We start from the raw sequence: 27207 nt of genomic DNA, 5'->3' as shown, positions 1-27207 counted from the left end.
TTGCCCTACTACATGTAATATCATAGTCTGGATTACCAAGAATGACTGATATATTTTGGTAATATTTTGTTGTGTTGTTTCGCTGAATATGCCTGTAAAGCTGAAGTAAGAATGTAATTGTACCTGTCCCAATGCAAACAATGATTAAACAATCTTGAGACATTTCAGTTTTAGTTTCCAGAAACGTTAATTAATTTAAGTTATTAAAAAAACTTCAATCACCGAGTTTCACCAAAGTCGTGTCTCCAGAAATGCAACAATTAATGACAGTCATGGATTGGTGTGGTATTCCTCTGTACCTATTCAAGTTCAAGTTCAAGTGAGTTTATTGTCATGTGTCCCTGATAGGACAATGAAATTCTTGCTTTGCTTCAGCACAACCGAACATAGTAGGCATTGACTACAAAACATATCAGTGTGTCCATATACCATTATATAAAGTGTTAAAGAAGGAACTGCAGATGCTGGAAGATCGAAGGTACACAAAAATGCTGGAGAAACTCAGCGGGTGCAGCAGCATCTATGGAGCGAAAGAAATAGGTGACGTTTCGGGCCGAAACCCTTCTTCAGACTGATAGGGTTTCGGCCCGAAACGTCACCTATTTCTTTCGCTCCATAGATGCTGCTGCACCCGCTGAGTTTCTCCAGCATTTTTGTGTACCTACCATTATATAAATATATACACACATGAATAAATAAACTGATAAAGTGCAAATAACAGATAATGAGCTACTAATGTTCAGAGTTTTGTCTGAGCCAATTTAATAGCCTGATGGCTGTGTGGAAGTAGCTATTCCTGAACCTGGTCGTTGCAGTCTTCAGGCTTCTGTACCTTCTACCTGAAGGTAGCAGGGAGATGAGTGTGTGGCCAGGATGGTGTGGGTCCTTAATGATACTGCCAGCCTTTCTGAGACAGCAACTGCCTTTTTGAGGCAGCGACCTATTCTGCAAACTACATGGTGCTTCTCTGAGAGTTGTAATATATTTAACCTGTATTTAGAGGAATACATACTGTAAAATGGACTCTTATACATCGGAGAGACCAAACGTAGACTGGGTGTTCTTTTCGTGGAACACCTTCGCTCGGCCCGCGTGAGCCAACCTGATCTCCCGGTTGCTGGACACTTTAATTCTCCTTTTCATTCCCTCACAGACCTTTCTGTCCTCAGTCTCCTCCATTATCACAGTGGGGCTAAACTCAAATTGGAGGAACAGCATCTCATATTTCTCTTGGGTATGATTTCTCTCACTTCAGGTAGCCCAGTTATTCCCTCCCTCTCTATCCCTCCCCCACCTAAGTCGCACTAGCTACTAATTTTCACCCTGCAATGGCCCGTTTCCTTTATCATCGTTGCTTTTTTGCATATAGAAACATAGAAACATAGAAAATAGGTGCAGGAGTAGGCCATTCGGCCCTTCGAGCCTGCACCGCCATTCAATATGATCATGGCTGATCATCCAACTCAGTATCCTGTACCTGCCTTCTCTCCATACCCCCTGATCCCTTTAGCCACAAGGGCCACATCTAACTCCCTCTTAAATATAGCCAATGAACTGGCCTCAACTACCTTCTGTGGCAGAGAATTCCAGAGATTCACCACTCTCTGTGTGAAAAATGTTTTCCTCATCTCGGTCCTAAAAGATTTCCCCCTTTTCCTTAAACTGTGACCCCTTGTTCTGGACTTCCCCAACATCGGGAACAATCTTCCTGCATCTAGCCTGTCCAACCCCTTAAGATCTTTCATTCATTGTTCGTTATCTCTACAAATCACTGTCTATATCTCTCACTTCCCTTATCCCTAACCAGTCTGAAGAAGGGTCTCGACCCAAAACGTCACCCATTAGATGCGGTGGGCGGCGCGACTCTCGTCAGCAGCGGCCTCTGCAGTCCGTCTGCGTTTTTATTATTTTATGTCTATGTTTTTATGTAGTTTTTGTTATTTTTTGTGGGGGTATGTGTGTGGGGGGGTGGGGGTGGTGTGGGGGGGGGTGGGGGTAACTTTTAAATCTCTCCCTGCACGGGAGACCCGACCTTTTCTTTGTCGGGTCTCCGTTGTCGTTGGGGCTGCAACGAGGAGCGGCCTCCAACAGGAAGACCGGGGGCTGTGGTGCCGACTACTCACCTCACCGTCGCGGAGCTGGCCGAGTCCAGAGTGGGTGGAACTGTGGTGGACGCTGCTGCGACCCGACCCCCGGAGATTCGGTGGCTGCAACTGCGGGTCTGGCGGACGGCGGCACCGGGAGCCCGCGAGTCCCTGGAGGGAGACCGCTTTTCAGGGCTTCCGCAACGGCGACTTCTCCCGCCCGAGTTGCGGGGTTGAAGAGCTCCTGGAGCGGGGCCTACATCACCGCCCCGCGCGGCTTGGAATGGCTGCGGGACTTTGCGAGCGCCCGCCGGGGGCTCTAACATCAAGAACCCGGCGTGGCTTTAATGGCCGCGGGACAATCGCCCGCCGGGGGCTTTGACTTTGACTCTGACACCGGGGGGGAGAGTGCAGTGGAGAGATAAGTTTTTTTGGCCTTCCATCACAGCAATGTGATGGATGTTTATGTAAATTATGTTGTGTCTTGGGTCTATTTGTTTGTAATGTATGGCTGCAGAAACGACATTTCGTTTGGACCTCAAGGGGTCCAAATGACAATAAATTGAATTGTATTGTATTGTATTGTATTCCTTCTCTCCAGAGATGCTGCCTGTCCCGCTGAGTTACTCCAGCTGTTTGTGTCTATCTTCAATTTAAACAAGCATCTGCAGTTCCTTCTTACACAATGGATCTCTGAGTGTGAAAAATATTTATTCTGAAGAGATAGTGAATTTCATTATTTGGACTGGTCATTTATTCAAATAGGGATACGTTAAAGCAAACCTATTGTGCAATGTGCCAGAAAATTGTGTTTTGCACTGAAAGTGATCCCATCAGTCATAAGAGTCTGTTGATTTTTTCCTGAGCATGTTCGCTGCTGGGTTGAGCACTGGTAACTATTAATTTAATTTCTGCTAGATTAAATTTCTGCTAGATTAAATTCTCAGACTTTCATGTAATTATACACAAGGAGAAAGCTACAAGAACAGCCACAACTCCAATGTTGGCATGCAAGTGCCAAAGTCTATTGCAACAACTACTCTCAAATGTATCATTTCTGCAGTTATTGCGGTGAAAACTGCAGGTGCATGTGAATGGCACAACCTACAGGTTCTCCATCAAGTTACACATCACCCTAACTCGGGTATATATCAATTTTCCTTTATTCCCCTAGGTCTAAATTCTGGAACTCCTCGTGTGGATATGTTCACCAGAAGGACTGCAACAATTAAATAATGTGGCACAGAACAACTTTCTCAACAGAAATTAAGGATAGGCAAGAAATATTGCCCTTGTCAGTGGTGCCCATATCCAGAAAAATGGATGAAAATAAAAAAAACAAAATGCAAATTCAGAATGATTGCTCTTTCTGGAGTTTTATCACCTAAATTAATGAACTATTCTTTCTTCATTGATCCTTTGAGGATAATTTTTGGATTTTTAAGTAAAGCTTAATCCTGGCATGTGTCATAATTGGTTCAATAGTTTCAAGTATTTCAATTTACAGTACGATATTTCTGAAACAACTGGGTATAAGATACAGCATTCTTTTGTATTCTCTTGTATGAATTAGCTACACATTAATGCGGCTTTTACACGGGGCGACTTGACGCAAGAGTTAACCAGAGTTCAACATCGTGGGAACCTCGTGCGATAACAGTGCGGCATTCGTGGACCACCGTGGACCACCGTAGCGCTAACGGCAGGTCATCGTGTAACTTGGTCACTCGGGAGAAAATTCAAGAAAATTGGAATTTCTCCAAGAGTGACTTGTACACTTGTGGTTGAGTATTGCAACATTATATGAACGTAGTGGCCAGTGCGATATCCGTGCGATATCCGTAATAACTCTTGCGGGTACCGTGGGAACTCCTGCGAACGGTGAACCCGGAAGCTGGACAGAGGGGACAGAAGGTGATTACATATTATCTTCAGTGGGATTGAATTTAAAAAATAAATAAAAATAAAGATTTACATCCGCATATGGACATCAACTTATTCATGAGTTATGTTAATGAGATTCAAGAAAATAACTATAATCTTTAAAAGGGACTTTAAAAGGGACTTTACTGAAAGGTTACGCATTTTTATGGTCCGTGAGATATTTTTCACATGTACTTCTTTGAGAGATACAGGTCGGAGTCCTCGGGTCCAGGGGTCCGGAACGCTACCAATCAATGTTGTGCAGAGACCCGTGTAAGGAGTGAACTGCACATGCTGGTTTAAACCGAAGACAGACACAAAAAGCTGGAGTAACTCAGCGAGTCAAGCAGCATCTCTGGAGAAAAAAAGCTGATGTTTCGGGACGAGACACATCTTCAGACTCAATTCCGATTAGGATGTCTGAAGAAGGGCTCCGATTCGAATCGTCACCTATTCTTTTTCTCCAGAGATGATGCCTGACCCGCTGACTTACTCCAGCTTTTTATGCTTTTCTTCCCAGATCTGACTTACCTGCTGAGTTACACCAACATTTTGTGTCCTTCTGTGCATATTAACCAGCATTAACCAGCGTCTGCAGTTCCTTTAGACATTACATAACTTCAGATTTTAGAGATATAGCGCGTGGGAACTCCTGCGAACGGTAAACCCGGAAGCTGGACAGAGGGGACAGAGGGTGACTAAAAAAGGTGGTCTCAAAAGGACACATGGGAACATGTGTCCTTCGAGGACGTCCCACCTAATTGTCATTGTTGGATAATCTTTTTAACAGGAACACTTGCAGAGATGGCTCCCAGAAAATCTCAAAGGAAGGGGGTAAAGCGGGTCAGAGATGTTTTTGCCATGCAGGAGAATGAGGAGGAGACGCAGCAAGAGAGACAGGTGGAGAGGCAACAGGAGATGCCACAGATAACACTGCCTGTGGGCTCCTTGGAGCAGGGAGAGGGTGAGCAAGGTTCGGCAGCCTGGCCAGCTGTGACTTTCGCTTACCGCTGACACCTCCAGCCCTCCTTCTCATGGCCGATCATCGGTTCATGAGTTGGATGGGGTGCCGAATATTCTCCGGTGCCCGGGCCAAAACTCCTCAGCTGGCCCACCGGCTCGGTCAACGAATTGCCGTCGGCAAATTTGTCCCTTATTTTGACCCTTTGACCCTTATTTAGGAGTGAGAAAGTTGTCAACCCTAGTTGGCGTGGGCAAGTTGGGCCGAAGGGCTTGCTTCCGTGCCCAATTACTTCATGACTTTGCACAAATATGGTTAGAATTCTCAATTAATGCAGATAACTGTCTTGCTCTTCCGACCCCTGTGCATGCCTGGCACGCTTGCCAGATGTGGGCTTGGCGTGCAAGCGGCTGAGCAAATAGGGACCCATCTAGCAAGCCAGAAGGAGCTCAGAGGGTGGGTGGTCCACCGAAAGGGTCACGTGGGGAGAAGGGGGGGGGGGCGGTTGATTGACAGCGGAGGCGACCATTCGCAGGCAGGCGGCGACGACGTCACAAAGGGAGGGGTCGGGGAGGGAGCGGGCGGGCCAATGGGAGCGGGCGAGGTGGGCGGGACCATGCCCCCTTTGTTACTGTAGCGAGATGGAGGAGCCGTGGGCACGGGGGCAGCAGCAGCAGCGGCGCCGCGGCAACAACAACAACAACAACAACAGCAGCAGCAGCAGCAGCGGCAGCAGCGGCAGGAGATGCCTCTGGTTGCACTGCTTGTGCTGCTGCGCCCTGCTCTTCCTCCTTGTGACTCTGCAGGCAGGCACATTCTTGCTGCTCTGTCCCATTTGGAGACAGAGGCCCTATTGCCACCTCCCTACCCCCCTAGTCTGATCGGAGCAGATCACGGTGCAGGGATGGATCATCTGCGAGGCAGCAGTAAACACCCTCTCTGTAAAAGGTCATGTCCTTCCTTCACATCGTTTTTGCATTCACGTCCACGTTTTTAATGCAAGCTCCGAGTAAACTTGCACATTCCTGCCAATGGGTCTCTCTGCCCATATACTGCCAATGAACTTGCATTTACGTGGCGCCTTTCACCACCTTGGAAGATCATAAAGTGCAATTCGGCCAGTAAGTTAGGTTTGAAGCATTACAAATCAAAGCAAGTACTGGAATCACAGCATCTGTGGTTACTACTGGATAGATTAATAAAGGCACTCCCGTTATAAAAGTAAAACGAATTCACGAATTGAAAAGTTGACTGGTAAATGTGTGCACATGTAAGATTTTTATATGCATATGTGCAAGCTTCGTCTTTATGAATAGCGCCTGGGATAAACCATAGTTTAGACATTTAAATGATCGCCATACAAAAGTTATTAATTTATAAAAACTATTTTCCTCCATTTAAGTTTCCCATTCATTTAAAATCCAGTTGCAAACATTTTGATGGCTACGTTGCAATTTACTTTCTTGCCATAATACAGAAGACATTTGAGCCGATTCAACCAAGGGAGGATATATATAGTGTGTGAAAAAAAAAGTTACATCATTTGTGTCACGTGTAGTTCACGATGTTCATTCAAGATTTAACGCGACAGCTCGGGAAACGGCCAAGTCACTCGCACGAATAACATAAATGCCGAGTACCGTGGGAACTCTTTATCTACTGCCGTTATATCGTGCGAGACTCGTGCTGGACCACGACCTCTTCACTCTGGTGACATCTTGCGTCAACTCGCCCCGTGAAAAGGCCCTTTAAGGATTGATGCTGTTGTATACCTAGAAACTTGAAAATGATTTTTTGAGATTATATTTTCTTGCACTTTGCTCTACTTAGCATTTTATCTAAGCCTAGAGAAATCTGACCGAATGGTCCAGTCTGAAAGCCATGAACTGATGAGGATGGCATCACATTCCAAACCGATTAAAGGACTGAGGTTGCACTTTGTGTAATTTGTGATTTACCTCAATTTAAAGTTTAAATCAAATCACAGAGAGGTTCCATGGACACAATGATCATGAAAGATTTCATTCATAAATTTATGAATGAAATTCTGAAAACCTAATCTAATTATGATTTTGAAGTCTGTAGAAAACTAAAATTACAAGCAAATGTTACTGAATAAAGATGATGAGAATTTGAATTCCCAGTGTATAGTAAACCTTTAACTTTCACAGTTTTTCAAAATGTTGGTTATAACCCACCAGTACAGCCATGACAAGACTTTCATACTATCAATCGTCAACTAATTTTAGCCCACAGACAATCGCTGTGGACTTTCAAACTTATTTATAAGAGTGTGAAATTTTTGGGTGAGTTGTGTGTAATACACAATCCCTTCACATTCAGGTTTTCTGTTACTGATGTATTAAATACCCCACTAACAACCTGGGTTGATGCCTCTACCTATGTCCATGTAACTTATCTTATTGAGAGGATTCAGGGAAAATCTCCCAGCAAATAAAAATCTCATTCAACTCTGAAAATACCATCTACAATGTAATCTCATTGAGATGGTGGGCAATAAATGGTACTTGTGGTATTCCGTATTTAAGATTTACTGTACACAATTAATTAACCATGCTGATAATGCTGGGAAACATTTTACCTTTGGTAAACAGACTTCAATGTTTCATCAAATGTACGTATGATCTTGGGTGGAGTTGGCCACTTCACATGTTTACCATAATCCTTCAAGGTCCCAACATTCTGGAAACGTTTGCCTACCTCCCGGATATAAGATTTCACCTTGTATTTCCTGTAGTAATTTATGATGGTGTAGACAGCTCTTGTGCGTTTATAACGAAGTCGAGCTATGGTTCCCCTCCAGATCTATAAAAGGAAAAATAATGTTTAATTAAGGAAAATAGGCCAGAAATCTACCAATTATCTAAAATACAAATAGACCCGTGCCAAAATTAATAATAATAATAATGGATGGGATTTATATAGCGCCTTTCTAGATCTTTAAAATCCTTATGTTTCAAATTGAATTAAATTAGTCCTTGATCATCTGCATTTTCTATATCATTACTTTGGCCCTCTAACATATTTAATTAAGACAATCACTACTCAATTCTGACAGAATGAATTTTAAGATCATTTCCCATTGGCAAAATTACCTTTTTTTCTTACTTCCCCACTTCTTCCCCCCCACACAATTAATCTGCATCATTCCATTACTGACAAAGGAAGGCAACTTGATCTTTGCCCTTCACTAATGCAACTTTGTCAAAATTTGCCATGAAAAACTTTATGAAGACTTGTGGTTTGCTTCTCCACGGATTCTCAATATTCTGTTAAAGAAATTATCACCTTTTGCAAGCGGCTAATGTCAACAATCCAAAGACTACAGAATACATTAGAATTTACCCCAACGCCTCTTGGATTCTGCCATTTTATTAATTAACAATCCACATTGCAGCTCTTCCAGATTTTCAATTCATTCACAAACAAAACTCTTGCTATTTTTAACCTTTAGCTGGGTGATTGTACTTAAAACAGAAACTTTGATTGAAACCTTGGCCTTTAGTGAAACCTCCTTGTCTATTTGTATACCTTCCACAGTGTTGGTGATACCCTTTAAGTAGGTATGTTGCAAAGCGTACCTGAAGCGTCTTTGAAAATCTGCCGTTGCGGGTGTGCGCGATTTTGGCGCCGTTTAGAGGGGGGCGGGTTTAAAACACGATTTTCTCTAGGCTGTTCAAATCGAAAATGTTCAGCCTAGTTAATTATTAACGAAAAATCGCTGGAAGACCCCGTCGCAAAAGCTATTATTAGGTTTAAAGGCCTCGTATAATAGTTATAGTAGTTTAAAAATCAATCTCTAAACCCGCGACCGCCAGCAACCGCAGAGTCTCATAAAGCAAATAGCAGAAGTTAGGTTGTATATTTTTACATTAAAAAGGGCTTCTAAAGAACCCGTTATACAAAGTTTAATATTGCGAGTAGCTCAATTTGGCCCCATTATATCCCGCAGTATTTTTCTCGGCATTTGAGGGCACAAATCTACCGCAATGTGAACGTTCTAAACCAGCGCGTTCCACAGGGACCCACTGGAAAGCTGATTTAAATGGGCATTTATTTACAGCAATTGAACACTGAATTCCTTCCATTTGGTCTATAAATTAATGTAAATGAGATTTAAAAATCATGTTTTATTGTGAATTATTTGTGAATATTATTTGGACATTTAGGCTATTTAAAAATGTTAATAATTTATTAAGAAATGGATAGATGTTTAGATCTAGTAATTGAAGTCTGAAATTAGCTACAATTAGGTAACTAACTAATTATATGCTTTAATTTCAGGTCATCCAAGTAAGATTATTTTATATTTGTTTCAGAATGCTTCAATCTATGATAACTGAAAATTTCATTCAGTTCTCTTAATTTTTAAGAAAGTTATGGGCTTTTGACTGTTCACGATCACAACTTTTTTGTTATGTCCATAGAAAATCAATAGGGAACAAGATGCTCATTTCCGAGTATGAAAATGGCCATAACTTTTTAAATACTTGAGATATGAAAGTGAATTAGGTGTCAAATTAAACTTATTTTTATGCTTTATCTGATGGGATAAATTACAGACTTGATTTTTAAAATCTCAAAATTTTGTAACATTGCTACTTTAAGTCAGATTTTATCTTGTACCTTTAAATCTTTTAATTTGATCACGACACCTCCTTCCATAACCATCTTCCAAAATCTGCCTTTTCCTGTGTTCCTCTGCATCTTGATCACTAACAAAACCATATAACACCACTCACTTGAATCCTTCATATATATCACCTTACCCAACTTCAACTCCACTTCCCATGGCACTCTAGCAGAAATAAAATACACTTAATTGTAGTAGTGGTCGCAAAATCCTTCTGCCTATATTTTTAACCAACATTTGTCACGTTCCTCAAGAACCACATATATGATAAGCAATACATTTGGCCTCCATATTTGATACCTAAATTCAATACCTTTTAACATATTTCATTGGATCTTTTATGAGGATGAATTTCTTTAGCCAGAGGGCAGTGAATCTGTGGAATTCATTGGTACAGTCAATGGGTATTTTTTAAAAGGAGATTGATAGGTTCTTGATTAGTGTTAGGGCGTCAAAGGTAATGTTGAGAAGGCAGGAGAATAAGGTTGAGATGAAAAAATAGATCACCATGATCGAATGGCGGAGCAGACTCGATGTGCAGAATGGCCTAAGTCTGCTCCTATGTCTTATCGATCTTCATATAGCATGTGTAAATCAGGCCAGGTTTCACCTTTAATGAACGTGACAATTAAAAATACATACATATTGGCTCGTTATTGAATCATTTTGCAAAAACTATGGGTACACATTGTAAATTTTTGCAGAAAATCCATTGCTTCATTCCTCATATTCAGGATTGAAATATATGGAAACATCATTAAACTGGACGCAAATCGCTGGAGTAACTCAATGGGTCAGGCAACATTGATCAGAATCTAAAATGTCACCTATCCATGTTCTGCAGAGATGCTGCCTGACTTAATGAGTTACTCCAGTACATTGTGTCTTTTTTGGAAAGCAGCCTCTGCAGTTCCTTGAGTCTATCATTAAATTAGAAATGGCTATTTCTCTGGATGCGAGATGAAACTGGAGCACCTGGAATAAGTGCAAACTCCACATAGACATCATCACAAGTCAGGAACATACCAGGGTGTCTGGAATTAAGAGGAAGCAACTCTAGAAGCTGCACCACTGTGCTGCCCAATAGCCCATGATAACAATCTATGGACAAGCCTTCATTTTGCGTCCACAGGTCTAATATCTGCTAATGTACTACCCTACTTTAAGGAAAATCAGTGGCAGCACACATTCAAGAATGCTGGAAGCCATGCAAAAGTTAATTGTTAGCAAGGCAATCCTATGTCGTACAGAAGGCAAACAAAAGGGACAGGATAAATCATGGACTATCTCCTTCAACCACAGTTTGGACACTGTTTTCCATTTGGCATGTGAGAAATCTTTCTGAAAAATCGTAGATTACCTTCACGTGAATGAATTCAAATTGCCTTACAACTTTAAAACGTAGCACTTTAGGCAGAATGGTTTTCCATATGTGGGATATTCAGCATAAGATTTTCCCAAGTGTTCAATATTAATTACTGCACTCTTTCTTATTTTAAAAATTTTGCTCTAGTTTTGATTTTATTTAAAATAAAATAAATCAATAGCTTATCCTGTGATAAAAAGGTTGTCTGGTTGCCTTTGAGTATTACTTGCCTTTGAGCTAATATACAGAATATAGTGGTATGCCACATATTCTTGTTCAATGTCAAGGATTGAATTATTTGCAAATGTTACAGAGAATAACGAAGCAACCATCGATACATATTAAACACATTCCTCTTGTGGAATTCCCACCCAAAATTGTCCATAAAAGATCTACAATATTTATGCAATCAATCAAACAGTAGGCCTTTGGTACCAAGTTTACAGTGGAACTACAGGGAACAAATCTTCCTGGAAATAGAGGCAACAGCAACAAAAACGAATATCCTCAACAACATCCAGTGAAAAGCATTATTTTTTACTAAACGATGCCGTTTAAATATTTTTCAATTTTACTTCTTATGTTCTATTCTTATGTTTATAACTGAATAGGGAAATATTTAATAACTGAGTTATATGTGAACCTTTTACATCCAGAACATTTAATGTCTTACAGATAAAAAATATGCCATAGAGAAAATAAAGAATACCGTTAATTCTTCGAGATGACATGCTGTGAGTAAGCTGCTTTCAAATTGCCTTTCCAAAGCAAACAGATGCAGCCTTTCACACGAAGCCCAAAATGGATGGCTAGGGGCACTATATCGAGACATAAGGTTTCCCTCGCTGACTCTAAATGTTCATGGGATTTCATTCCAACTGACTGCCAGTACATTCTGCTAGCCACTCAAACATTCATTATGAATTTATACCCCCTGCTAGACTAGAAGCAAGTATATTAAGAATTTTGTAATGTAACTTACTAAAAATGAAAAAATGCACCAAACAATCTTTTTTACAATTTATATTCATTATTCTGTACATATGCAGATATCTATGCTAAACGTAATAAATTATAACACTTAAAACTTTGAAAAGAAAAAACTGACTCGGTGATGATAAAATAACAGTTGGATTTTACATCAATTCAGTTGTGATGCATTCCTATAGGTCCCAGAGGTTAACATCTTACTGCTTTTAAGTCCAATTTTATCCCATTTACAATGGCAAAAAGATTTTCAGCTCATTTACCAGCTCTTCTCATTGAACATACACAATTTAGTTTTGTAAACGGATGAAAAAATTTAATGTCTTTTAAAAATCAGAGTCAAATGTTTCAGTATATTTCTATTTCATAGATTAAACCAACGCACCTTGAGCAAAACTCTGGACTGCAGATTACAGGCTTCGCAAGGCAGCTGTTCCTGTATTTGCATCATTAACCTACAGTAAAGGCCTGGAGGAATTCTCACTTACTGATAGCTACAACACTTTGAGGCACTATTGCAAAAACCTCAACCATGCTCACATTAGTTTCCTTCAAAAAAATCATTTTTTCCCACTCTAATGATGATCTAATGGTTTCCTTGTGGTATTTAATGGGGAAAATGGTAAAGAAGGCTGAATGCTTTGGCTGATGAATGGCAAAGAAGGCTGAATACTGAACGATACGGATACAAATGGTGGCCGTCTGTTACCAACTCATGGTGCATTTGGGTTCCTACATTTTTGTCTTGGTCTATTCTACAAAATATGGGCGTTATGTCATCCTTCACACTACAAACAAACCTCACTTTTCAGGCAAGGAATTATCTTCACACAGTTAGTGGTAACCCTGAAAATGCTTTAGAAGCCAGATAATTTCACGACAGTTAACATTCGGACATTATTTGCTGAAATTAGTATCTCATCATCTAATGCCGCTCCAGACTAACAGCCAAGGATGAATATTCCAGATTCAGCCTGTTCAGCAGGTACTAACAAGTTCACCTAATGGAAACCAGAATGCCCACAACCAAGAATACATTTTCCCTCTCTCTTTTACCACTTACAGAGCCTTCCCCAGAGTTACTCAAAGTTTGCATGACCTTATTTGAGTGGGCATGTCATCTGGAGTAATAAGGAACACTGTCAATATGATTCCACTGCCAGTACAATACCACGTGTCACAACCACAGATGGGCCTCATACCTAATGATGGCAACGGAGGAATTTGGCATATTGATGATAAATCTGACACCATGTGCACATCAGGCAATTGCTTGATATATTACTGGTTAGCTCTCCCAATTGGGCTTCAGTTAGCAGATGGTGAATGTGAATGAATTGAGTGGATTGAGGGTGTCTGATTTTTTTTCTCCTGATGCATTACGAAGTTCATTGCTCATATATCTGTTCTATATTTCTGTTAAATTCTGAATATGGGCGACATAAGTAGAATTGATAATGACAGCCAAGGTTCTGTACCTAATTTTCTGTGTGATTAGGAGAGGGCAGCCAGACATGGTGTAGAAAGAAGGATATGGTGTAGAAAGGAGTTGGGGATGAGAACAGTCGGAATTTACGTAAAGAGAAAACTAGCTGGGAGTCAGTGGCACAGTTCGATAGAATGAAAATTGGAATTAAAAAAAGGGGGAACTAGGATAAAGGAGGTAAATGAAATGGTGGGGTAGATTGTTTTAAAGATTAATGTTAGTGGCATAAAAGATCATAAAGGCAGATAGGAAGGCAGTGGAAAATGTAAGACAGCTAGTACAGCATGATCTAGGTGGTAAATTCACATAGGATGACAAAGTAGCACACTTTGAAATAAACAGTGCAATTCAAAAATGGAAGAAATGGAGCGCTACAAAAATTGTTATATAGAGCTATTACTATTTAACAGGAAGTATGTGGCTTTGTATGACATTTAAACTGATATCCATGCCTTTATCACGTCTAGGCTGGATTACTGTAACGCACTCTATTTTGGAGTTGCTCGATCTTCCCTGGCTCGTCTCCAGTTGGTTCAAAATGCTGCTGCTCGCCTTTTAACTGGAACTCGAAAGAGGGAGCACATAACACCAATTCTGGCCTCCCTCCACTGGCTCCCGGTGTACTTTCGAGTTCATTTTAAGACTCTTTTATTTGTTTTTAAATCTTTAAATGGCCTCACCCCGCCTTACCTCTCTGAGCTGCTTCATCCCTACGCTCCTGCCCGGTACCTCAGGTCAGCTGATCAGCTGCTCCTGGAGGTACCGAGGTCTAAGCAGAAGCTCAGAGGGGATAGAGCCTTCTCTGTTGCTGCTCCGGCGTTATGGAACACTCTGCCGTTGCACATCAGACAGGCCCCCTCACTGTCCATCTTCAAAACCAATCTTAAAACCCATTTCTATTCCTTGGCTTTTGACCCTGCATGAGACTTTGCTCCTGTTTTAGTGTTTTTAATGTTTTTTAAAATTGTTTTTACTCTCTCTTTTAATGTTTTTATTGTCGTGTAATAATTTTTTGTCCATGATTAGTCATGTACAGCACTTTGTTGCAACAGTGGTTGTTTTTAAAGTGCTCTATAAATAAAGTTATTATTATTATTATTATTATTATTATCTTATACTTTTATGAGGTACTGTATAGTAAATATAGTTGATGCACTTAGCTGCTTTCAATTTTTGCCATAATATTTATTCTCTCACATTTTTTGACAAATTAAGAATTTTTGGGAAGGCAGTTGAAATGAAGAGGCATTTTAATCACAAAAGAGGCTGTAGAACGCACCATGTTCTTTGGGGAATTAGTCAGAAAGTAGTGGTGTGGCTGTGCAAGATACAGAATACAATAAACTACTTTTCTGCCATCTTGGCAGAAAGGTATGAGCGAGAAAATAAATAAGTGTCTCATAAACGAAAAATAATACATGTCTATGACATTGGAAAGATATAAACCTCAATTTATGCTCGTGGTTTCATTTTCCTATTCTAAAAGATGCAATGCAACCCATAATGAAACTTTTGCAAGAGATCTGCACAAGTAATTACTTCGCTATCTGGGCAAAGCATAACAAATAAATGGCTTTTGAAACAGATACAGTGTGTCAACAATCAAATATATTGGAGAGGTTTTAAGAGTAGGCATCCAAACTGTGCCATGGAATCAAATGGATGAAACCACCAAAGGGGTTTCATGAGGGGGATAGATAGGTTAGATGCACAGTCTTTTACACAGAGTAGGGGAATCAAGAACCGGAGGACATAGGATTACGGTGAGAGGGGAAAGATTTAATAGGAATCTGAAGGGAAACATGTTCACAAAAACGGTGGGTATATGGAATGTTCAGCTAGAGGAAGTCGTTGAGGCAGAAACTGAAGCAACATTTAAAAGACATTTGAACATGGATAGGAAAGGCTTAGTAGGTTATGGGCTGGCAGGTGGGACTAGTGGAGTTGGGGCACCTTGGTTGGCATGGGCAAGCTGGGCCGGTTTCCATACTGTACGAATCAATGACTTCAGGATGGAGTCAGCCAGTAGGACAGGCCATTCTCGTCTGACTAAGGCAGGTGCAGATATACTGGTATCATGGGGAGTGACTGTGCAGGGAGAAATGGTACAACAATGATCTGGCCTAATGGATTCCAATTGGTTCTGTGGCAAGGCTTTATTAATTCATTGATTGATAATGATCCCTATTTTGCATTATTCAAATTATTGAATATTTTGAACCATCTTTGAAAATGCATAAATAAATTGTAAATGAAGACTTTATAAAATTCTCAGCCAATAAAAAAAACTGCTTCATCACAATCAGTGACTAAAATAAATGCATACTGAATAAACAGGTGGCAGCAATTTAAATGCTGCAGCTTCAGATGAAATAGATTTAATTACTTTGTTAATTAGTTAGCAAATGTTACCAACTAATTTAATTTCTTAGCTATCATTTCAAATCCTCTCCCAGTTTATGAATCGGATTGGAGACTGCAGGGAGAATCATTAACCAAAATGAACTAATAAACTAGTGAAGATAGACACAAAAAGCTGGAGTAACGCAGCGGGTCAGATAACTTCTCTGGAGAAAAGGAATAGGTGGCATTTTAGGTCCAAACCCTTCGTCAGGCTGAGAGTCAGGGGAAAGGGCCACAAATAAACTAGTGATCCTTGATAGATGATTGTCCTGCACTGGGGAGTGAGAGCGAGAGCGAGAGAGAATATCTTATGGGTTAGATGCCTGTGGGCAATAAGTTAGGGCAAGATGAGATGCTCTGTGCAGCATGCAAAACTGATGGGAGCACATGTACATATGCCTTGCGCACCAGGTGGAAAACAGAAAAACTGATTCATATCCCACAGCTGTGCTTCCTTATGTTGATACTCCGAAGAAATTACCTCCCAAGAACACAAGGACAAGGTGGAGAATTTGGGTGGGTGAATGGCCTGCAGACACAGGCTGAGCTTGTGTCACTTACTCTTTACGTGCTTTATACTTCAACATCATCCAACTAACTAATAAGTGTTATGCTGAAACAGCAATGGTCTAATGCTGCCAATTGCATATTCACAGACATTTTTGACACAATCTCTAACAAATCACTTACACCGCTCGGAGCATTGAAATAAAGGGAGCTTACACCCAAAATTAGTGAAACCTTCTTTGCTTTAACAAAAAAGGTGAGATTTTTCAATTATTGAGACTCCTGAAAATGCAATGATGGTAAACAGATGAATGTTTACAATCACTCAATGAAATATATTTACTTATGAACCTGGTGATTCGCAAAGAGGTCAGTGGTTGGGTCTTCCTCAATAATTGATTGTTGGCTTGCATTGAATATGTTGACAGCATATTTCATCTTTCTTCTCCGGTGTTAGTTTTATGATTCTAGAAAGCCTGGGCTAGAGGGACTTCAGGAGGTCGTTGTGAAACGTAAATTGATTATAGTAATCAAAGTTCCGGCAGAAGTAAGTGAATGATTGATGCTGACACAAATGACTAATGGCTTAATACAAAATAAAATCCTGCATAGTTTGTCATCATTAGATGTATTTGACTAAACTGCAGGTTCATTGTTAATATTTTATTCTGCATGTTCTATAGGAATACATTTCTGGCCTTTAAATAAGTAAAACTATTTAGGATTAGTCTTTTGCTTATTAATTTAATAATAATAAAACAACTTCCACATTAGCTCAACCATTTTATTCCAAAGATCCCTAATATGATCCCATCAGCTTCTTCATTCAGATTGATCCAAGCAGTGATATGAATATAACATTATCCCTAGTGTCTCAGGGTTCAGGAAGTCGAAACCTTAATTAGCAATTGTGGCCTTTCCTTGCACATATTGTCATTTTGGAAATCTTCTAAATATTCCCCATGATTTTCAGTTTGTCCTTTGATAGCATCACCCACAGATTACCGAGTCAGTTTTCACATGTACATTGATACCAAACAGATCGGCCTTCTTGATATCTTTTCTAATATTATCATACCCAAAGTTAATGTGATCATTTTTTGGATATCAATCGATCTCTTTATATCACTGGAGTCGTCCTCCCTCCCCATGGCTCACCAGTATTGGCGATTTTCAGTCTGGATATACCTTCCTTAAATCTCCGTCTGAAGAGGTGTCTCGACCCAAAACGTCACCCATTCCTTCTCTCCAGAGATGCTGCCTGTCCTGCTGAGTTACTCCAGCTTTGTGTGTCTATCTTTGGTTTAAACCAGCATCTGCAGTTCCTTCCTACACAATACCTTACTTAAATTCTTCAATTTTCCCCATCCTCATTTATTTCTCTTTGCCCATCCTTATTGGTTAATTAATCCAATATCAAAGTCAATTCCCAATGTCCATACAGTAATTGATTACTGGAATCAATTTATGTTTCACAAAGAACTCCTGAAGTCCTTCTAGCCCTTGTACAATGGTGAAGTTATCAGATTCTAAGAAAAAACTTTGCCCCTTATACAACGCTGTACGTGCCTGGGATGCATACTTTTCTTACAAATTAAATAGACATCCCACATTCAACAGCTTCGTGTACACACACTCGCATTCAAGTCCCTCCGTTCTTTAAAAAAAATCATTTTCAGAATCTAGGATCGCTGGCATTTATTTTTTTCATCAGTATGTTGGACTTCCAGAAACCTCTTCCTTTGTGTGAGGAATGGCTGCACCACAGGAGTGTTTTCACTTTAATGCCCTTTAATATCAATTTTACTTTTGCTTTGAGTGCTTTGATGCCACACTTGGTCAAATGCAAGCTTGGAGGTGAAGACATCTCACCTCCATAACTCAGAACCGTGGGGCATTTTAGACCAAGTCTATAATGATATCTGCAGCCAAGTGGTTCTGGCAGAACATAAAATGGACATCACTGAGTCTGTTATTGACAAGAAAGTAGCAGTTGACAGCACTATTGTCATCATTTTGATGATGATTGAGAGTAGTCATTAGGTGATAATTAACCAGATTTGTCAAGCTATTTGTGAATAGGACGTACATCTGAAATAACAGGTTATGTATTTGACGGGACACGATTTTGATCATAAATCTCACTTTTGTAAATCATTGATGCGTTTGTTCTCTATGAAGCAACTTGAATTATATTTGTGAACGGGAATGTTAAATATAAAATTAGTGTATTCTGTTAGGTTGGTTGCTGGGTAACAGTGATCTCTCCCTGAAGGCTTCATTGGCTAGTGCTAAAAAACCTCAAGTAATTATTCAGTTGTTCTCTGAAGAAAATTCCCAATGTATTTCCTATATTTTACTAACAAAAAAAATGCTTGCATTATTCAGTGCATGCATTCAAAGAACTCAATATTTTTTTAGCTTTGAAGCGGACTGATCAATGTAGGTAAAAATAAAGAGCTATTCAGTGTGAATAACAGTTTACAAGCCAATTCATTTCTATTTAGTCACATTGCTGTTATACACGGAGATCTTTCAATGTGAACCTAACAGTTTAGATAAGTCCTTAGCTTCTGATTCAATGGAAGAATGGATATGTGTGCCTATCACATATTGTTTATGAGCTTTGAAAGATTCATCATTGATGGTGCTGTTTGAATTTAAGGATTAAACAAACTAAGTTGTGCTTTTATCCAATAGGTCCAAATAGGTATATTAAAGCATACTTTGTGATTTCCATGAAGTGCTTTGGTTATGAAACTAAACAATGGCTTCATAAGATTTAGTGTGTCTATATCCAGTAGTGTCTTCTACAGAATTCTATCGTGTAAGAAAATTACCTCACAATAATTTTTATTTGTGGAGCATCGAGTAATGGGAGATATATTGGAAATTGAATCTTCACTTTGTATTGACAGTGTTCACTGCAATGTAAGCAGAAGAGTTCCATTTATCCCAAAAGGCAAGCTGTTGAATTGGAATACAATGTCTGCCTGTAAAGTGCAGTACAAACCATCCATGCTGTGCAGGGAAGCATTCTGCTCCATCAAACGTTAATTGGGAAGAGCAGCTGCTGTCTCCTGCTGTGTAAATGCGGAGGTCTGGAACAGTTATCTTGCACCCGACTGCTGCTTTCGGATAATACAATACATAATATCCCGCCATAAGCAAATGGTGCCACTAATAAACTTAGGAACGTAGTATTAAAGCAAGATTGTACTCAGTTATTGTGGTTTTCCCACTGTATAATTTATGCTATGAACGAAGCAGCAATGCAAGAAATACAAGGTAAAAATAAACACAACTTCTTAACAGCTTTTTTGCTGGAAGCTGGATAGTTGGGTTGTCACACTGTCCAACAATGTTGGATGGTAAAACATTTACCTATAGCTGCAGCAGATCCTATGGAGGAAAGATTAGCAGGGTTCTGGGACAGAGCCAGTGACATGAAAGATCGAAAGAAAAATCAGGAAATAAAGGACATGCTTGCAACAAGAGTTTCAAAATCCCACAGTATTGAATGGAAAATACATTCGGCATTTGATAAAGCTGGGAAGCTCAAGTAGTTGAAAATGAATAAATGTCTGACAAAATAATTTTAATATAATTGTATTACTCTTATAACTGAGAATGCTTTCAAGACAAAGGAACTTACAAACAGACCAATAATTTATTTAAGACACAAAGCTCTTTATGTAGAAAGCATATAAAACTGGAATGAGAAAGTACTTGACTAGCTTTGAATTAGGGGAATAAAAACAATTTTTACCAAATACCAAAAGGTGTTGGGTATTCAGTGGGATAAACATGAAAATCTGCAAGGACATATTACAAGCATGGGTCCAGAGTCCAAGGGACCCCTGGCAAAGTATCTCTGCAAATTCTGAATGAAAAAGAAAGAAACACTCTCAGTATTATGATGAATCAGTGAGGCGGACATTATAAAAATCTTAAATATGCTTTTCAGGTTAATAATGAAGGAACACATTTTAAATTTTAGGACAAAATTGGCATCGTAAGTAGATAGGCTGATAAAGGCCGCTTTTGGTATGTTGGCCGTTATCAGTCAGGGAATTGAATATGGAAGTTGGGACATTATGTTACAATTACAAAAGACATTGGTGAGCCCGCACTTGGAGTATTGCATTCCGTTTTGGCCACCCTCCTATAGAAAAGATGCCGTTAAGCTAGAAAGAATGCAGAGAAGATTTACATGGATGTTACCAGCATTCAAGGCCTGAGCTATTGGGAGAGGTTGGGTAGAGCAGGACCTTATACCTTGGAACGCAAGAAGCTGAGGGGGAATTTAACAGCAGTATAAAATCATAAGGGGTGAATGTACAGACTCTTTTCCGGAGGACAGGGGAATCCAGATCTAGAGGGAATAACTTTAAGGCGAGAGGGGGAAGATTTGACATGAACATGAGCGTTAACTTTTTCCACACAGAGGATGGTAGGTAAATGGAAGGAGCTGCCAGAAGAGGTGTGGAGATATGTACAATAGCAATATTTAAAACAATATTTAGCTGGTACATGGATAGGAAAGGCTAAAAGGACATGGGCCAAAAGCAGGCAAATGGCAAACCCTGGCAGCTTAGATAGTACATCTTGGTCAGCATGAATGAGATGGGCCAAAGGCCGATTGCAATGCTCTATGACTCAATAACTCTGGAGTTAAATTAATAAATGATTGGTTCCTCCAAGTATTTACCAGAGGAAGGAGCAATATGCACTCTTAAAAATTAAATGTATTTATTTGATCTAAATTGGATGGGAAAGGCTTGAAACAAGTAACAATGGTGTATTTTAGCATTTGCCCACAAATACTAAAAAACAGGTTGACTATTATTGTGAAGCTATTATTAGATAGATGTAGTGGACAGGAACCCAGTGCACGTTGAGAAATATTATTTTACAAAGCAGTACCAGGTGATTACACTTGTTTTGTATTAATATATCAAAGAGATATCTTGCAGAATACCGGTAGGTGTCTTGACTGGTTGCATCATGGCCTGGTTCAATAATTCTAATGTACAAGAACACAAGAGGCTATCGGGAGAGGAGGACTCAGTCTAGTCTATTGCAGGAACGCCATCCCACTATCAATAGACAATAGGTGCAGGAGTAGGCCATTCGGCCCCTCAAGCCAGAACGGTCATTCAATATGATCATGGCTGATCATCCACAATCAGTACCCCGTTCCTGCCTTCTCCACATATCCCTTGACTCCGCTATATTTAAGAGCTCTGTCTAGCTCACTCGAAAGCATCCAGAGAACAAGCCTCCACCGCCCTCTGAGGCAGTGAATTCCACAGACTCACAACTCTCTGTGTGAAAACGTTTTTCCTCATCTCTGCTCTAAATGGCTTACCCCTAATTCATAAACTGTGGCTCATGGTTCTGGACTCCCCCCAACATCGGGAACATGTTTCCTGCCTCTAGCATGTCCTATATCTTAATAATCTTATATGTTTCAATAAGATCCCCTTTCATCCTTCTAAATTCCAGAATATATAAGCCCAGCCGCTCCATTCTATCGACATATGACAGTCCTGCCAGCCCGGGAATTAACATGGTAAACTTATGCTGCACTCCCTCAATAGCAAGAACGTCCTTCCTCAAATTGGGCGACCAAAACTGCACACAATACTCCAGGTGTGGTCTCACTGGGGCCTTGTATAACTACAGAAGGACCTCTTTAGTCCTATATGCAACTCCTCTTGTTATGAAGGCCAACATTTGCTTTCTTCACTGCCTACTGTAACTGCATGCTTACTTCCATTGACTGATGAATAAGGACCCCCAGATCCTGTTACATTTCCCCTTTTCCCAACGACTCAATTTAGATAATAATCTGCCTTCCTGTTTTTGCTACCAAAGTGGATAACCTCACATTTATCCACATTAAACTGCATCTGCCATGCATCTGTCCCCTCACCCAACCTGTCCAAGTCACCCTGCATCTTCATAGCATCCTCTTCACAGTTCACACTGCCACCCAGCTTTGTGTCATCTGCAAATTTACTAATGTTACTTTTAATCCCTTCATCTAAATCATAAATGCATATTGTAAATAGCTGCAGTTCCAGCACAGAGCCTCGCGGTACTCCACTAGTCACTGCTTGCCATTACGAAAGGGGCCCGTTAATTCCTACTCTTTGTTTCCTGTCTGCCAAACAATTTTCTTTCCATGTCAGCGCCCTACCCCCAATACCATGTGCTCTAATTTTGCCCACTAATCTCCTTTGTGGGACCTTATCAAATGCTTTCAGAAAGTACAGGTACACTACATCTACTGGCTCTCCCTTGTCCATTTTCTTCATAACATCCTCAAAAGCATCTATAGGAGGCTCTGCTTCAAATAGGAGACATCTATCAAGGATCCTCCCCATCTTCTGTATTTCCTGCCTTCTTCTCACTATTACCATTTGGACAAGGCCTAAAGTCCTTCAATACCAGGTTCACAGTTATTATCCTAAAAAATCTGGTTTTGAACCAATCTGCACAACCTTGATCTTACCTCAGTAAGAGAACACTACAGAACTCCTCTTGCACTACCGCAGATGTTGTTTAATTATATTTTGCACAAATGTCTTGTTTATTTGCAGTCTTTTTCATTTCACTGTCCTGTATAATTTATATTTACTTGACGTTTTGTGTGTAGTCTTGAGTCTATTTGCCTGTAATGCTGTTTCAAGCAAGATTTTCATTATGTCTGTACCTCATGGGACATGTGCATATGACAATAAATTTAATTTGACTATATGACACTTGGTATAATCTAGTCGATAATTGCTCAGATTAATTCAGAAATTAACCACTTGCTTTGTTTTTGGAGGATGTAATGCCATATGGATTATCCAAATGGAAACCTTGGATATATTTATAAAAGTCATGCACAGGCTAAAATAATGAGAATCCGGTTTGGACTTGGATACTAACCAGAGCATCTTTCTAAAAATATTTTTAGGAAAGAGATTCAAATCCCACAAAGAAAATTTCAAAATTTAATGTTGATTTGATTGCAGATGCCAAATGCATTAAACTGCTGTACAATAAATAAACAAATCACTCAGTTCATTTATGATGCTCACAAAGCCATGTTATTCTAAGCCAATTAAGTATCTTAACAAATTAACGAGTGAATAGATAATTACATTTTTTATTCAAGAAAGCTATGGAACTTCTCTAGGAAACGAAATGTGGCAATAAATTAACATGATCATATCAGCAGCAGTTCCATCTTGAGGTTAAATTTTTCAATAATACTTTTTAACACTATAAATTTAGCTTGCTTTAAAGCTCTGATAACCATTTCACGCACGGATCTGTGTTTTTTTTTTTGCGGTGCCAGCATACAGAGGTGAAGAGTAATAGTTACAATGGTAGCTGTAGCATAATACCATCAGGCAAATGTATATAAAGTGCAAATTTCAACAATCGCAATTTAACCACATGAATGAGTGGTGATCTGCTATTGAATTCAATCAATAAAAGCAAACGGTGATGACTTGCCGCATCTGAAATGAAAAATTAGTCAGAAACCAAAGGGCATAACAATAGATTACAGCACCATGTACAGCTTCATTCCACAGTCTATGAAAATTGATCAAATTCATTCTAGGAGGTGGTGAATTTTGTGCCTCTGTATTTAAGTTGCTATGGTAACAAGGCTGCAAGTTTTTACACACTGGATACAAAACATTAAGGTGGGAAGGTGGGAAGAGGTGCTTTACAAGAATCTGCCAATATAGGTTGTTCACTACATTGATAATATTTAAAATTTTTCAGAGAACACCAATATATTTGTTTGCTGGCAAACAGGAGGGAATGGCTGGTGGGAAATGGGTCATAACCCTTGCTACTGTGGAAATCCAAATAACGAAAAACTTTAACAAACTGACCAAAAGAGTCCGGAAAAGCATGACCTGTAAACTCAATCCATTTTAGCATATTGTCTGATTATGGATATACAGACTGTAGATCTACTGCACAGCCAAGTAGCAAGTGGTATGCTTCGTAGGAAGACATAGTGAATGGATACTCCTTAGAAAATGGGGTAAATGAACAGGGGAGGATCTAGGGCACAGATAGATAAATGTGCAAAAACAAACAACTCATCTATTTCCATAATACTCAATTTACTAAAAGGTTCATCGCAAAATAAGTCCGTTTTCACATAAACCTTAATGATATCAAGTCTATATTATTATAACCTCTCGACTTATCCACTCCAAATTGTCAGACTGTTATGTAATTGTTAGCAGCTCCAGTTCTGGAATGCAAGTTGACAAAAGATGATTGAGCTGAACCTACATATTTCTCTCTCCACAGATGCTTCCTGACATGTTTGGTAAGTCCCTGGTTGTGAGTCCAGAGATACAATCTAAATATTGATTTTAAGATCACCTAAGACATGGCAAACTGGTCTCTCACTGTAAGAGAGACAGCTGAAGCTGCAAATAAAAGAATCACAATTTAATGCTATTGTATTGTCAAGAGAGTCATACAGCACAGAAACAGGCACTTCGGCCCAGTGAGCCCACACTCATCGCCCCTTCAGATTCTATCATACCTCCAGATTCTACCATTCATTTACATACCTTGGAAGAAATTTACAATGGCTAATTATGTACTCCAAAGCACAAGACTTTGGGATGCGGAAGGAAACCCAATAGTTATGGAGAGTGTGCAAACTCCATACGGGCAGCACCAGAGGGTCAAGACTGAACCCAGGTCAGTAGAGTTGTGAGGTGTAGCTGCATGAGATGTCCTTGAATTCAGAAATTATAAAAATGGCAGAATGTGAAATTTGCCAACACTAGTGATTCAGAGGACCATTGATGCATTTTAGTGGAGGCTTAATTAAAAAGCCAACCGAAAAGTAAACTAAAGTCAATGACAATCAAGTTAGGAAATGAGGGTGATGGAAGTTTATATGAAACTTAACACAAACATGGACAAAATCAGCCTAATGGCCTGGTTTGCTATCCTGTACAGAACCAGCTAGTAAAAATGTGGACCTATGTAAGGAGCAGAGGGGAAAATAAATCCAATAACCACACGCCTGGCCCAGTCCTTAATCCTGAGCCATGACAATTAAAATCCAAATTAGCAGCAAATACCACATAGCCATTTTAGATTTTAACCCATTTTAGATTGTATTGCTAAGTGATACATTCAGAACAGCCAAAAGCAATTTCACATTTATAGTTAATGCAACTTGAACAATTTACAATTTTGTAAACCTCAGGACTATACACAAAACAATCACCATCTTACGTAAAGTAAATGAGCACAGCAATCATTTTGCTTCTCCACTGAACAACCACAAGGGTGGCATATTGGTGCAGTTAATGCAGTCACCTGCAAACAACTCCAGCAACCCTGGTTCAATCTTGACTTCTGGCGCTGTCTGTGTGGAGTTTGCATGTTCCCCCTGTTACCTCATAAGCTTCCTTTAGGTGCTTCAGTTTTCTCCCATTGAAAAGTTGTATGGGTTGGTGGATTGATTTGTATACTGGTTTAGTGACCAGTATAAATGGTTTCTAATGTGTAGGTGAGGGTACGATCTGGAGGGGGAAGATTTAAGTGATCAGGGTAGGATGGGAAGAAAAAAGTGTTTGATAGTCAGTGTAAATTTATTGGGCTTATGCTGTGACTAAAGAATGTCTTTGCATAATGCTGCAGCCCTGAAGATCATGAGGTAATAATAGGGTTACCAGCAGCAAAGTTAAGATAATTATCACATCTTCTCAATGCTGATGGCAATAATATTTCTCTCATTTGTAGTAATCTATACATGTTTTTATTATTCTTGTCCTGTGTGGACCATTCCCAATCACCAACTGAAAAGAAGAAACAGAAGAAAATGTGCCAAGCATTCCAGAAAATACCTCAGATGGACAAATTTCTGGATAACTCAGAGGGTCAGGCAGCATCTCTCGACGGGTCAAGAAAAAAGCGTTCATGTTGCAGCCCTGTTTCCACCAATCTTTCCACCACCATGCACAAGAAGCACAAGAAGAGCAAGACGCCATTGTATGCAGATGCCGAGAAGTGTATTTAGCTCTGGCTGAACAATTTCTAATCTTGTGATGTGAACTCGATAAGAAGGAGCATCTCCAAAGAAAATGGATAGGTAATGTTTTGAGCTGGGAACCTTCTTCAGTCCCTTCTTGTTATTCCAGAAAGTACTTCCTTGCACAATTTTCTTTCCCCAGTTACTTACTGATAAAGTAATCGGTAACAGGATGGGACAGACAAATCATATACAAAACTATGAAAAAAATATTCATCCAGAATAAACCAATAATCTGGAAAATTGCCAAAGCGGCAAGGATCCCGACTTCCAATAAAACCTCTATTTTGGCACCGTAGGACTTCAGTGCCAGAGATGGCAATTTTCCAGATTATTGAAAGTTATTCATACAATACTCCAACACACTCTAATTCCATGTTTTCTAAGATGTCACACTGCAGGATGAAAAATGTCCTTGGTGAATCTGGTAAATTTTAAGAGAGCACTGCAATTAGGGTTCCAGCAAGTCAGTCTTCTGTCAGTTCAATCTATTTTAGGTGAAATCAAGAAACAGTTTCTGGATACAGCAAGGACCAGCCAACATTGACAATGTGGTTCTGAAGACTAAGCTTCCAAATGAACCAGACCCCCAGCCAATATGAAAATCTGCTCACATAATTGCCCTATATGACGTACAAAAATGACAAACTCAATCCAGATGTTAACTATCCAGTATTCGCTCAATCACCAGAGAAGCAGTGGCAGGCATTGTTAAAAGAGCTATTATGTGACAGTCATCAATACCCTGCTCATTA

General features: G+C 39.7%; 1 protein-coding gene across 1 annotated transcript in view; it reads right to left on the bottom strand.

The window, feature by feature from the left end:
* myo1d (myosin ID) overlaps positions 1 to 27207 on the bottom strand; it is a 285608-nt gene that overhangs the window by 112324 nt on the left and 146077 nt on the right. The window contains exon 17 of the mRNA XM_033035091.1: positions 7571 to 7794. Coding sequence (XP_032890982.1) covers positions 7571 to 7794 — 224 coding nt within the window. The remainder of the gene's footprint in view (positions 1 to 7570; positions 7795 to 27207) is intronic.

This window comes from Amblyraja radiata, chromosome 16 (assembly GCF_010909765.2).
Source record: "Amblyraja radiata isolate CabotCenter1 chromosome 16, sAmbRad1.1.pri, whole genome shotgun sequence".
Taxonomy (NCBI): Eukaryota; Metazoa; Chordata; class Chondrichthyes; order Rajiformes; family Rajidae; genus Amblyraja; species Amblyraja radiata.
This window is presented reverse-complemented; position numbering and strand designations above follow the sequence as displayed.